General features: G+C 43.5%; 1 protein-coding gene and 1 pseudogene across 1 annotated transcript; one reads left to right on the top strand and one right to left on the bottom strand.

Annotated features, from left to right (window-relative positions):
• Positions 1 to 6: 6 nt before the first annotated feature.
• On the bottom strand, positions 7 to 5750 carry LOC112080652 (RING finger protein unkempt homolog; annotated as a pseudogene).
• Positions 5751 to 10459: 4709 nt separating this feature from the next.
• On the top strand, positions 10460 to 12904 carry LOC112080651 (histone H3.3A). Its single transcript, XM_024146497.2, has 4 exons — positions 10460 to 10665; positions 11576 to 11709; positions 11845 to 11998; positions 12112 to 12904. The coding sequence occupies exons 2-4, from the start codon at positions 11582 to 11584 to the stop codon at positions 12238 to 12240; spliced, it is 411 nt and encodes a 136-aa protein (XP_024002265.1). The 5' UTR covers positions 10460 to 10665; positions 11576 to 11581; the 3' UTR covers positions 12241 to 12904.
• The last annotated feature ends 764 nt before the right edge of the window (positions 12905 to 13668 follow it).

Raw genomic sequence — 13668 nt, 5'->3', positions numbered from 1 at the left:
CAGTTAGCAGGCTCAAACAAGCTAAAACCCACATGGTAGCAAAAACTAAATAGCATAAATTGTTAACAAGTTAGAAATTATTTAAACACACTTTGCTGTAGGCTACTATTTACTAGTTCACAAAAAATAATGTACAGTGGGGAGAACAAGTATTTGATACACTGCCGATTTTGCAGGTTTTCCTACTTACAAAGCATGTAGAGGTCTGTATAAAAGGTCATATAAAATATATTCACCCACCCAGTACTCTAATCAAAACTTACCAGAAAGCATGTAGTCCTTGGCTCAGACAGTGTAGTAGTGTGGGCTCAATAGCATCTCATTAGCGTGCAAGATCTTGAGAATCAGCTGTACATGTGATGGAAGAGTGCACTGTGTATGCAGAGGGTTGCAATTCCATTGAATTGGGGATAGTTTAACCAAAATATGCCACAATACCTAGAATTGCCTTATGTGTATCCCACAAAAAAATGGGGCTAACTTATTTGATGAATTTAAGCAAAATTCCCAGGCTTAACTTCCCATGGGAAATTACCGGAAAGTTTCCGACCAGTTGCAACCCTAGTTATAGTACAGTTATTATAGTATAGTTATAGTATAGTTATTATAGTATAGTTTCTGCATTCAACAATGTGAAACAGCAACGAGACAGCAAGACGAGTCAGCAAGACAACGACAAGCTGGCTGAAGCAGCAACATACACCCTGACCAATAATGTGTAATTATATACTGAACAAAAATATAAATTCAACATGCAACAATAACTGATTTTACTCAGTTACAGTTGATATAAGGAAATCGGTAAATTGAAATAAATTCATTACGTGCTAATCTGTGGATTTCACATGACTGCCCACCCACTTGGCAGCCAGATCCACCCACTGGGGACCTAGGCCCACCCACTGGGGAGCCAGGCCCAGCCAATCAGAATTAGTTTTCCCCCATAAAAGGGCAGAAATACTCCTCAGTTTCATCAGCTGTCCAGGTGGTTGGTCTCAGATGAGCCCGCAGGTGAAGAAGCCGGATGTGGAGGTCCAGGGCTGGCTTGGTTGCACGTGGTCTGCGGTTATGAGGCCGGTTGGACGTACTGCCAAATTCTCTCAAATGACATTGGAGGTGGCTTATGGTAGAGAAATGAACATTCAATTCTCTGGCAACAGCTATGGTGGTAATTCCCGCAGTCAGCATGCCAATTACAAGCTCCCTCAAAACCCGAGACACCTGTGGCATTGTGTGACAAAACCGCACATTTTAGAGTGGCCTTTTATTGTCCCCCAGCACAAGGTCCACCTGTGTAATGATCATGTTGTTTAATCAGCTTCTTGATATGCCACACCTGTCATGTGGATGGATTATCTTGGCAAAGGAGAAATGTTCACTAACAGGGACGTAAACACATTAGTGCACAAATTGAGAGAAAAACTTTGTGCGTATGGAAAATGTCTAGGATCTTTTATTTCAGTTCATGAAACCAACACTTTACATGTTGCGTTTATTTTTGCTCAATATAGTTTGTTAGAAGCTGGTTGTTTTGACAATAATAAAATGGTACCTGTTTGCTGAGATGGTACGCCATTTCTCTGTTGCGTTGCTCCATGGCAAAACTCTTCTGTTTGGCCTGGTCTTCCCTCTCGTACCCCGGTGCCCTACCGTACCCTCCCTCTCTAGCCCAGGGGGAGAGGGGTTCGCTTCCCACACACACGTCCTCACACAGCGACAGCACCTTCCCTAATAGGCCCTGCTCTGCCACACACAACCCCCCTGACGGGGTGAACGGCCCTCCAGACAGAGACCCAGACCTCCCACCTCGGCCCCCAGGGCTGGAACATCCCTCCTGGGCAGGGTAAGGGTCCAGCGGGCCTGGTGGGGAGCTGGGGGTCTGAAACAAGGGTTCTTCACTGATAGGGGGCTCTGGGGGACAGGAGGAGAAAAACAGTAGATAAGTTACTTACTATCATTATAAACTGGGTGATTCAAGTCCTGAATGCTGATTGGCTGACAGCTGTGATATATCAGGCCTTATACAATTTACTGCTCTAATTCCATTAGGTAACCAGTTTATAATAGCAATAAGGCACCTCGGGGGTTTGTGATATATGGCCAATATACCACGGCTAAGGGCTGTGTCCAGGCACTCCCCGTTGCGTCGTGCTTAAGAACAGCCCTTAGCCGTAGTATATTGGCCATATACCACACATCCTCTGGCCTTATTGCTTAATCATACCACACGATTATGCGGTTGTCGTAAGACACTTACTGTTGTCTAGGTGTGCAAAGGCACAGAAGGGGCCTCTGGGGCAGCTGCCACARTGCTGCATGTCATTACACTTGGTGGATTTATAAATCTGGAGGGGAACATCAGACAAACAGTCATTGAACATAGAGCTCTGTCTCGTGTTAAGCAAATGTAGTTAACTGGAACTTTGGCACAAACCTGCCAGCACTATAAACGGACGACGTGGTTACGATTTGAGATGAGGATGGACTTCAACACGTACCTCGGGGTGAAACTGCTGCTCGCTGCGTGTGTGGCAGTACTGGCATCCCTCTTCACCCTCACACTTACTGGGGTCTCCCCACTCCTCACTGTGCTTCACCGCTGGGCACGGCAGCGCTCTGGAGAGAAAGACCACACTTTATTCATGTTTTTGGGACACACAAAAAAAAAAAAAAAGATGTTCAAGCCATATGACCTGTTTCTGTCAAATTGATGTGTGTATGTTTCACCTGTATTTGTGTGGACTACTCTGCCTTGTACCTGTATTTGTGTTTGTGTGACTACTCTGCCTGTTTTACCTGTTATTTGTGTTTGTGTGGGACTACTCTGCCTGTTTGTACCTGTACTTTGTGTTTTGTGTGACTACTCTGCCTGTTTTGTTGTGTGGACTTACTCTGCCGTTTTTACCTGTGTTGTGTGACTACTCTGCCTGTTTTTTGTGTGGGACTACTCTGCCTGTTTTTACCTGTATTTGTGTGGGACTTACTCTGCCTGTTTGTACCTGTATTTGTGTGGACTACTCTGCCTGTTGTACCTGTATTTGTGTTTGTGTGGACTACGCCGCTTTTACCTGTATTTGTTGGACTACTCTGCCTGTTTGTACCTGTATTTGTGTTTGGACTACGCCGCCTGTTTTTACCTGTATTTGTGTTTGTGGGACTACTCTGCCTGTTTGTACCTGTATGTGTTGGACTACGCCGCCTGTTTTTACCTTGTATTTGTGTTTCTGTGGAGTACTCTGCCTGTTTGTACCTGTTATTTGTTTGTGTGGGACTACGCCGCCTTCTTGCTGGTGTGTAGTAGGGACAGGCGTAACCTTGGCGACACAGACGAGGAGGTTTTTTACACAGATCTGTCTTGTAGTGGGACAACACATAGTTGTTATCTACAGAGAGGAGAGGAGAGAGAGAAGTGGAGAGAGAGAGAGAAGTGGAGCGAGAGAGAGAAGTGGAGAGAGAGAGAAATGTATTAGCATTGGAATCATGGCCTTCATATAGAATCTTCCTAGATCAGTTAAAAGATGTGTGTTGTGTGTATAGTCGTACTCTGCCAACGGGGTTCCTCACTCAAGATCTTCTCAATGAGGGCGGTACTAGCCGCCAGTCCGTCCCCTCCTCCTCCCTCTGTAGCCCCCAACCCCCCCTGAGACTCCATCACCTGCACCTCCCTTGAGAGGGGGAGAGGGACGTCATGGCAACGAGACCAGTTAGAAACAGAACAATMAAACAGACAAAAGAGCCTAGACTACAAGATTGAGACCCCGTCTCCGGCTTTGGGTCATTATATTCTATGATGCGCCTCTACTCTACCTGACGTCGTAGACGGGACATCGTAGGTCATGTGATCCGTGTGCGAAGGCGCAGTGGGAGCCGTTCTTACCGCAGTGGCCCTTCCCGTCCGTCTCGTGGATACAGGAGCCCGTCTTATAGTACCTCAGYTGYTACCMCCGCTCTGTGTCGCCCGCCGTACCATGCAGCAACGGACATCTGGAAATCACACCGTTGAGAGATACAATTATTGTATTGTAATTTATTTTTTAAAACATACAGGGGGAAAAACAACTTAAACATCTTGATGGGTCATGTGATATTGGCTCAGAGCCACCGTCTTCATCATTAGCATCCCCCTTGTGTGTGTTAATGGGCTAGGTGTGAGAAAGTGATGTGTTAGCACTTCTTCTGATCTGACTGAGTTATGGCCCGGAGGTGGAGAGAGTGGTGCTGCTTTCAGCTGCAAAGCACTGCAGTCAACAGCCATCACTTCAGCTATTCACCGGAATAGTTACAGGTGCTAGAGTTGTTAGTGGGTGCATCCWCTCACCTCATTGATAAACAGTAACACCTCAATCTGAAAATAAATCCCAATCCCAGGTGCTTTACTATGCAATGTAGAGCATGTTCAGTATATATTCATGTCGGGAACTCTAGGATTGACCATTCTTTTGCCCCAAAAACATTGTTTTTATTTTAGAAAACAAGTGTCTCTGTCTGTGCTATCTGAGTACCAATACATGAAATAAAAATCCTTGGTACCCCCCAGCACACGGACGAACACTCTCTCTCTCTGACACACACTCACTCGTCCGCATCAGGGCAGGTGCCTGTGCTCTCGTCGTATTTGGTACAGTAGACGTCTGGGCTGTAGTTGAAGGTTCCYTCCCGCCTGCGGATGGGTCTGCGGCGCCGCTGGTTCAGGAAGTGCCAATAAAAGCAGGCAAAGGGTCGGTGCTGGGTACACTTGTGCTGCACAAACAGAGGACACTGTTCTGTCCTGAACTCCTTCAGATACCTGCATGGGGGGGGGGGGGGGGGGGGGGGGGGGGGGGGGGGGGGAGAGAGGTGACGTGGTGATTAATTTAATGACTAGTGTATTAGTGCATGTCTTATATTTGACACCAAACGATAACTATAGCAAGCTGCAGGAGTTATAGCAACTATGTCGCTCTCTTACTCTCTCTCTCAAAAACACAGACACACAAAGATAACTTATGAACCAATTATAGGCCATTAGACCAACCATTAAATCAAATCTTATTAGAGTCTTACATTGTATTTGTATTGCATATTATAATATCCAGACACAAAATGTTAACTCAGGTCAACTCTACATATGGATAGCTAAACACTGACAGCTCCCCAAACAGTCCACCTCTGCCTTTCCAAAACATACCAACTCAGTCACCAGTAGGCCTCTAGAACGGGTACACATTAATCCAAACCTGAGATAACTGAGAGAATACTTTAATTCAAATCCGACAGGAGCAACTGACCTAATTTTCTTAACGTCAGTGGTGTTTTGGTATGTTTACTTACACACGTGAAGTTGCGTGTGTCTATATGTGGTCTACGTACGTGTAGTGTTGAGGATTCTCAGGCTGTACGTGCAGGACGTTGGCGGGAGACGTCGTGCCTCCTGCGGGCGAGGAGGACGAGGAGGAGGAAGGTCCACCGGTGGTCGTAGTCACCGACGAGGACGGGGGCTGTGTATGTGTTTTCGACATAATTTTCCTCTTTATAGCTTTCCTACCCGCGTCCTGTATCCAGTGTGCGACGAAGTCCGCATTCTTTACTCTTGTACGCTTGCGCCTGGTACCAGGAAGTGTAAGCAAAGACAGTACCACAGATTGAACCAGATATTTCAGCGGATGTCACTACCAAATCGCTGACGAGAGGAAGCCCAGTGGCSGGCAGTGGGAGAAGAGCGAGCGAGATTTTCTCTTCTTCTACGATATTCTGGCTGCTCGCAAACAAACGTTTAAAGTGTATGCCGCCACCTAATGTGCTGGAGTGTGGTCAATCACGGTTTACAACATTTCTAAAACCTCTTACCTAACTCAGTACTTCTGAGAAAATAAAAAAGAGCCCTACTAACTTCTAATAGGCCCTCCCCCATTCCAAAAATCGCTTCCAAACCTCTCCAACCCTGTTCAACCTCAATGACCCGACACTTCAATCTTTCCCTCTCTTCAACAAACTTACAACAATATAACAACACATGCTCCACCATTTCATCGACCATACACTGCAGACACAAACCATTCACATGCTTGCCAACCAGATGTAATGATGAMTTCAATGTACAATGTCCTAAGCGCAATTGAGCAAACACGACATCTTCCTTCCTAAAACAGCTTCCTTCCTAAAACAGAGAATCTGAGCATACTATAATTCTAACAGGTTGTACGTCCTCTACCCATTGGAGGGCAACTAATATCGCCAGCAGTTCAACTGAGTATACTGACAATTAATCTGTTAGTCTTCTGCACATCAAATTCAGGAAGGTAAACGCCTGCTCCTGTATGCCCACTATCTGGGTCCTTGGATCCATCTGTGAAAAGCGGTAAAAAGGCATAACAACTTCTACCAATGTAACTGCAAACCAGTTTGCCTTTATCACTGACTTCTGACCAATCTTTCCTTTTCTCTACCAAGGTTAGATCAACAACAGGATCTGGGAGTAACCATGGAGGAACGTCCCCTATCACCACAGAAGGGCCAACCTCCAACTCCCTCAAACCACTCTCATCAGCAAGCTTTCCAACTGTCCAACCAAAACCACTGCCTTGTCTACTAGTATATTCCCAACAGTCATCTAGAACAGTAGCAGTGGGATGCTCAACCTCACAGCCTTTCAACCTAACTCAATAAGCTAATGACCATTTTTTTTACGCCGTATATCCAAGGGAATTTCACCTACCTCCACTAGTAAGGCACATACAGATGTTGATTTGAATGCACCAATGCATATCCTTAAAGCTATACACTGGATTCTGTCCAGCCTGTGAAGCCAAGTCTTTGCCGCTGTTCCATAATAAAGACAGTAGTCATTACTTATTTCATGACCAGAGTTTTTACAACTTCATTGCTCACCTTTACTAATGCATCCAAAGTAGATCTACCTTTACGGAATCCACTTTGACATTGACTCAATAAACCTCTATGTTCCAGAAAATATGACAATCTATTTACTATCATATTTTCCATCAGTTTACACAAGTTAGAGGTCAGTGCTATTGGTCTATAACTATCAGCACCATGAAGGGTCCTTACCAGGCTTTACATAAGGTAATATTACTGCACGGCTCCAACCAGAAGGTATAAACCCCTCACTCCAGATCATGACCTGGGCCTGTATATCCACACCCTATTAAGGCTGAACGCATCTCATGTATGGTAACAGTATCCAAAGAAGAGGCAACAGTATCCCTTTCTTATACACATTAACATGAGTATTTAAAATCTTCACACCTGCGTTGCTTGTGTACTTCATCCAGTTACCCCACTATGTAACCTAGCAAATGTCTTCCCCAACAAGTCAGCTTTTTCTTCATCAGTTACGGACATTTTTTGACCCACAACCAAATCTGGAATTCGAGAGGACTTGCTTCTTCCAGTCATCTTCTTCAACATAGACCATACACCCCCCCCCCCAGCCCAGTAGCCCTGCCTATTGTAGAGCAGAACTGTCTCCATGAATTCCTCGTGACAGACTTAATGACACTACGCACTAAAGATCTCTTCTTTTGAAAATCAACTAGATTCTCAGGAGTCATATTCCTACACTCTGTGAGACCTATTTCTTTCTCCAATAGCCGCAAGTGCACTCTTCAGTCTACCAAGGAACCACCTTCCGTTTTCTCACTTACTTCACTCACTGGTACATATAAATTCATATAAATTCTCAGCACTCAAAACTCAGAGAGGTCACAGAGGCAGCACATACTGTACATCATCCCAGSCTCACTAGAAGACAACTCTCCAATAGACTTTAAGCAATGATCACCAAACTTGTCCCAGTCTGCTTTATGAAATCACCATCTTCAGAATAGTGCCCCTATCTTGAWTAGTAACATCAAAGTTCACGGTACACCAAATCAGGAAATGATCACTTCCAACAGTAGAATCATTCATTCCATTCACCTATAGATGCAATAGAGTCAGAGGCCAGTTGTGAGGTCCAAGCAGGATGTAATCCCTCTAACAACATCAACTCTTGTACCACATCCATCGTGAAGACATACTAATGCTCTTGTTTCCATCATATCTTCCACAATAGTACCATTAGCTTCCCCATAAACTATTATGTGTATTAAAGTCGCCGCACCATATCTCTCTAGAGCCCATTTCTCCTGATATTTCATCAAACATCTCTACAGATAGTTGACACGGGTTGTAAAAATGTTGTACCTTAATATTACTACCTGCACTGTAGATTCCCACCATCACACATTCATATTCAGATGGGACAGGTATATTATGATATACAAGACCTTCCCTTAGGAACGTAGCACACCCGCCACCCTGTCCAGTTGATCTATCAGATCTGATAACCAGAAATAATACAATCAAGACGTGGTATAAGCCATGTTTCTTGAACACATATCACATCAGGTTTGATCTCTAAATCAATTACATATTTCTTAAACTCCTGACTGTTAGCAATAAGGCTTCTGGCATTCCACTGAAGGATAACAAAAACCTTAACTCAAATTATCATCATATTGAGACATTCCATCATTAGTATTATTAGGAGTCAACATATCAACAGTCATGGCGACAGGAACATTCCATCAAAACTCTGTTGTTGCTTCCACAATGACCTTCAACTTGGCTGTTCTTCTTTCCACAAACGAAGTCKGGTTGATAACCTTTCCAATGAAGGCTATAAAGCCAATCTGATTAACGATTAAGGTGTCCTTTGACACAACACATTTGTGAGAACAAGATTTCTGAACAGGTCTCGTATCCGTGTCTGGACCAACATAAACAACATTTCCTACAGTAGGTCCACTTATTCCAGGACTGACCCTGTTACCCATCATTCTGCTTAATAGTTCCACCAATTTGCCTTGCAGCCTCTGCATAAGAGACATTATGAGTGATTTTATACCGTTGGGCCACTCTAGCCTCTTTCTATACCTGGCATCCACCAAATGCTGCTCTGTGTTCCCCCACAATTACAACAATTAACCTTGACATTGTTCCCACATTCACCGTAATCATGTTCCCCTCCACACTTGGCACATCGTTTCTTTCCTTTGCACAGAGCCGCTACATGTCCCATTCTTTGGCATTTGAAACACCTTAATTGGAGGAGGGACTTACACTCTAACAGTGAAACCTAGGAAGCCCATCTGTACTTTCTTAAGTAAAATCTTCTCTTAATAGTACTGGCAGGCTTTCACTACTCTGCCCCTCATTCTTAGTGAACAGCCTTTTGGCTTCAACCACTATGCCCCAATCTACATTTAATTTTATATCATCTATGGACATAGATAGTGGAACRCCAGAAATGTTCACCCGAAGCTTAGCCCGAAGCTCAAGGGACATGACTATGGAGCGAGATGGATTTTGGCCGACATTATTCTAATTTTCTAATCGATAAAACATTTGATGTCAATACAGTTTTAGGTTCCCAAAACTAGAACCTGTTACAAACAGAGTGGACTTACTAGATTTGACTCTTTGCCAAAGTAAAAAAAAAAGAAGAAGCGTTGTTTAGGAGTGCAAGGGCGAATTGAGTTACTGCCCTGATTGCTTGTTCTGCCGACTATGACTAATTTGTTCCCATTGGAAACGAAAGGCTGTGATCTATCTTGGGTTAGTTATACAGATCTTTGACAGTCAAATGATGGGGTTTGCTAAGAGCTGTGGAATGTGTAGTTCAATAGTGTCTTGTCCCATTTGCTTTGAAACGGCAGTGTGTGGAGTAGTCAGAAATATCATTTTAATATAAAACAAGTGTCTTTATTCTATGGAGCATACATTACGTTGTACTTTTGATCCAAACATACGAAATGTGTGCTGCTCTGTGCAAACAAAAATAACAACATTACAGGCTTTTCCGTGTGTGGTCATAAACTGTTACAAAACATTCCTAAAATAACATTTCTAAACAGAGAATTTGAGAACAGAAAACCACAATGTTGTGAACAACATACAGACATCGAAGTGAAAATTATATTATTGAGAAATGACTGTACAAATGTCGTTCGAAGGTCGAGGGGGGGGGGGGGGGGAGGATATATTTTATTGCAGTCATGTCTTCTCGGCCAGACAGCATTCATGATCTACTCAGACAGCCATGACCATATCGACACTCACTGTCTGATACTGTGTATTCCAATTGAATTGCACGTTTAGTCTTATCAGCTAATTGATAATACAAAGTAATCTAATTGATACAACAACAATCCTGGTCATTCACGAGCAATATGATCATGATACCATGGAAAAACAATCATTGCACTCTAACTAGGATGTCCTTCAAGTCACAGAATTGTTAGAACATGTTGAGAAAATGTTTCAGAAGAACATTTTGTTGAAACAACAATGTTTATATATTTTCAGCAATATTTTCAACCCAAGTATTTAGCGATAATATTTCGGTCGCTCTGATTGGATACAGAGGACAGAAAATAACCAATGGGATGTTTGATTTTGTTAACCAATGAGTGAGCCATTTTGATGGATTTTTAACCAATGGTGTTACGAGTTTCTCGTTCTCGTCCAACCGGCTTTAGAAATCTGTTAGTTGACGTCATGAGAAAGTATAAAAATTGATTCATCACAGTTTTCCATTAATCGCGTTGTGTGTCTCAAAGAAGAGGAGTACGGTCTGCTGGTCTACCTATTAAAGTTTGGGAATAATCCAACAGTTACCATACGGTGAGTAACTTTTGCTTTTTTGATAGTGGTCTGTCCATTCACAAAGAGTTGAAATAGTAATCGGTTGACCTCCCAAAGGAGTTTGTCTGTACCGGTTAAATATAGCTAGAACAATAGAAATCCCAACCGTGATATGGCTGCCTGCTAACGATAGCTAACTAAATACCTCGACCGATATGTGTAGCCTAGATGTATTATGACACCTTTTCGCCGTGTTAATTAGCAGTCTTCACTCTACCTTGACTGTCTAGCTGTGACTCAATGCAACGATTCAAACAGCGTGGGGTTTCGATGGCTGTTTATAGTTAACGTTAGCAGTAGTGCTAACGCTAGGTCAGTCGTCGGTCAGAAGTTGTAGCTAAAAGCCGTTGCTTTCTCTTTTCGAATTTTTWAAAAATGTCGTTCTGATTGGGCTTTTCTCCTTCTCAATGCTTAAGTACAAGTGATAATCTATAGTTAGCACAACATTCACGAGAAGTTTTATTCTTTCGATGTATGCTGTTCGTGCCCGCTCAAACGAACAAAGACTGCAGTGCAATTTATGCTATGTTGGCAACTGGGCCGAGGCAGCAAGCTGGAAGGCGGGGTGGTGGTCATAATCGAGCGCGACTGGAACCGACGAAGCGCCTCCCAGCGGTGCATTTACGTTAGATGTGGGGGAGGGGAATACTGAAATGGTAACGATTGTTATAATGATGCTAAATTGTTTCAGGTATTACAACTATTGTCTAACTATSAAACGTGATTTGGGATAAGTTGGCTGCAACATTTAAGCGTGTTCTTGTTTTGTAGAAAATCATTTTGCTTAAATTTTAGCCGCCRTTTCCCATCGACCGCGATATACATTTTTATGTCTCACTTTGAAGGCATTTCAAATCATTTTGTGACTGACTTAAATATATTTTCCTAGTGAGAAATGGCTCGTACCAAGCAGACCGCCCGTAAGTCCACCGGAGGAAAGGCGCCAAGGAAGCAGCTCGCCACAAAGGCGGCCAGGAAAAGTGCGCCATCCACCGGAGGAGTGAAGAAGCCCCATCGTTACAGGTACTTAGAGCAGTTCAACCTGTTTTCCCAAAATGTTTGTTTACATGTAGATGTAACCTGAAGGAAGTGGGTCACTAACAGGTCTGTTTATAAGATGTAAGTATTCATGCAACTTTTTACTGTTTTGTTTCCCAGGCCAGGAACAGTGGCTCTGAGGGAGATCCGTCGTTACCAGAAGTCTACTGAGCTGRTGATCCGCAAGCTGCCCTTCCAGCGCCTGGTGAGAGAAATRGCGCAGGACTTCAAGACGGACCTGCGTTTCCAGAGTGCTGCCATTGGCGCCCTTCAGGTAAAATCCCCAGACTGCTGGTACCACACTATAGTCTGAAGGCTAATGGATGGAGTGAACAGGAACTCTTTGTTTTATTAATCCCATGACTTGTCCCCACTTCTCTCCACCAGGAGGCCAGCGAAGCATACCTGGTGGGTCTGTTTGAGGATACCAACCTGTGTGCCATCCACGCCAAGCGTGTCACCATCATGCCCAAAGACATCCAGCTGGCCCGCAGGATAAGGGGAGAGAGAGCCTAAATGGTACTCGACCTCCTGCTCCAGACACACAATCCTATTTATCTCACTTAACCATTTTGTGAATTTTTTAAAATGTTAATTCTTGGGTTTTTCCTTATGTAATGTATTTTAGAATGAGGTAACGATCAGATATGGTTAGTGTGCAGATAGGACGATCGGCTTGCCTTCAATTGCAAATGAGGCTTGTTTTTATCTTAGAGGATAGAAAGTGTTACATGACTGTCACCGTGTTGACTTCAGTCAGGTGGCCTCGTCACATGTAAACTGGCTCATTTAGAGTGACAGTAATACATACTCTAGATGACGGAGCCTTTGTGGTTGGGGGGGTTTATGAGGTGAAAGAACGAGTCGGCTCTTTACGTCAGCTTCCGGGGTGGTGTGTCAGGGTCTCATCTATTTCCACCCTTTGTCTCAGCAGTCTGCCAGCATGTCTTGCACAACAGTTCACTCCTAGCACTCCATAATGGTGTCGGGGGGGATTGTCTATGCACAGTTACTCCTCCTGACACTGTCAGGGATGGCCAGGAGCATGACCAAGACTCTGTATATTCTGGACTGTTTTTTACAATGTTATTTTTTTTGAAACATGCAACAAACCTTGGCAGCTACATTTAATATTTATGAGTGTCACATTGTCTTTCTATTAAATGTCTTTACAAGTAAATGCTTGTTTGGGTGTTCATTATCCACTAGGTGTTTTTACAGTGAAGTCCTTCAGTTACCACATGTTAATTTTATTACGCAATACTTGGAAGACAAATTGCACTTCTGTGGGTTGACATCAATACAGGAAGTTAGGTTCTCAACATTTTTAAAGTTCATGTGTCCAGTTGTGTTCGTCATATGAACCACTGAGCTTAAAATGTAGAAGGGGAAAACCAGGCTTCAAGTGTGCCTAAAATTGAAAGATCTTCCACTCCTAAAATTACATTTCCTTGACCTCAAAACACCAGGAACAAAAAATACAGGGGATTGAATTGTCATTGTGCTTAACAGTTTCGCTCTGTGCACCACATGGCAGAATCCTGTCATGTTTTTGGTGTCTGAAACAGCCACTGAAATCTGCTCTCCAACAACGGGAACAGACTTGTGCCGGCTCAGGATCCGTCATCACTGCCCAAGATAACGACAGTAACTTGCCTAAATGACTACMGCTCTAGCACTCAGGTCAGTAGCTTCGAAAGGCTGGTCGATTATTTATTTTTTTCTCCCAGAGATGTGTAACTTCAATGGGATGTGGTTAATTTAAAAATGGTTGTATTTCCCCTCCAAAATGTTAAGGTCCCTAACAGTCATTCTGATCCCCATTTAAAATAGCCTTTGGCATGACATATCACCCCTATTTGGGGATTGAAATGCTACAGATTGGAGGACTTTTTGGCTAATGGTTAATGAATACTAGGTGTTTTACATCACTTGCACTTCTAG

Source organism: Salvelinus sp. IW2-2015, unplaced genomic scaffold (assembly GCF_002910315.2).
Source record: "Salvelinus sp. IW2-2015 unplaced genomic scaffold, ASM291031v2 Un_scaffold16406, whole genome shotgun sequence".
NCBI classification, from domain to species: domain Eukaryota; kingdom Metazoa; phylum Chordata; class Actinopteri; order Salmoniformes; family Salmonidae; genus Salvelinus; species Salvelinus sp. IW2-2015.
This window is presented reverse-complemented; position numbering and strand designations above follow the sequence as displayed.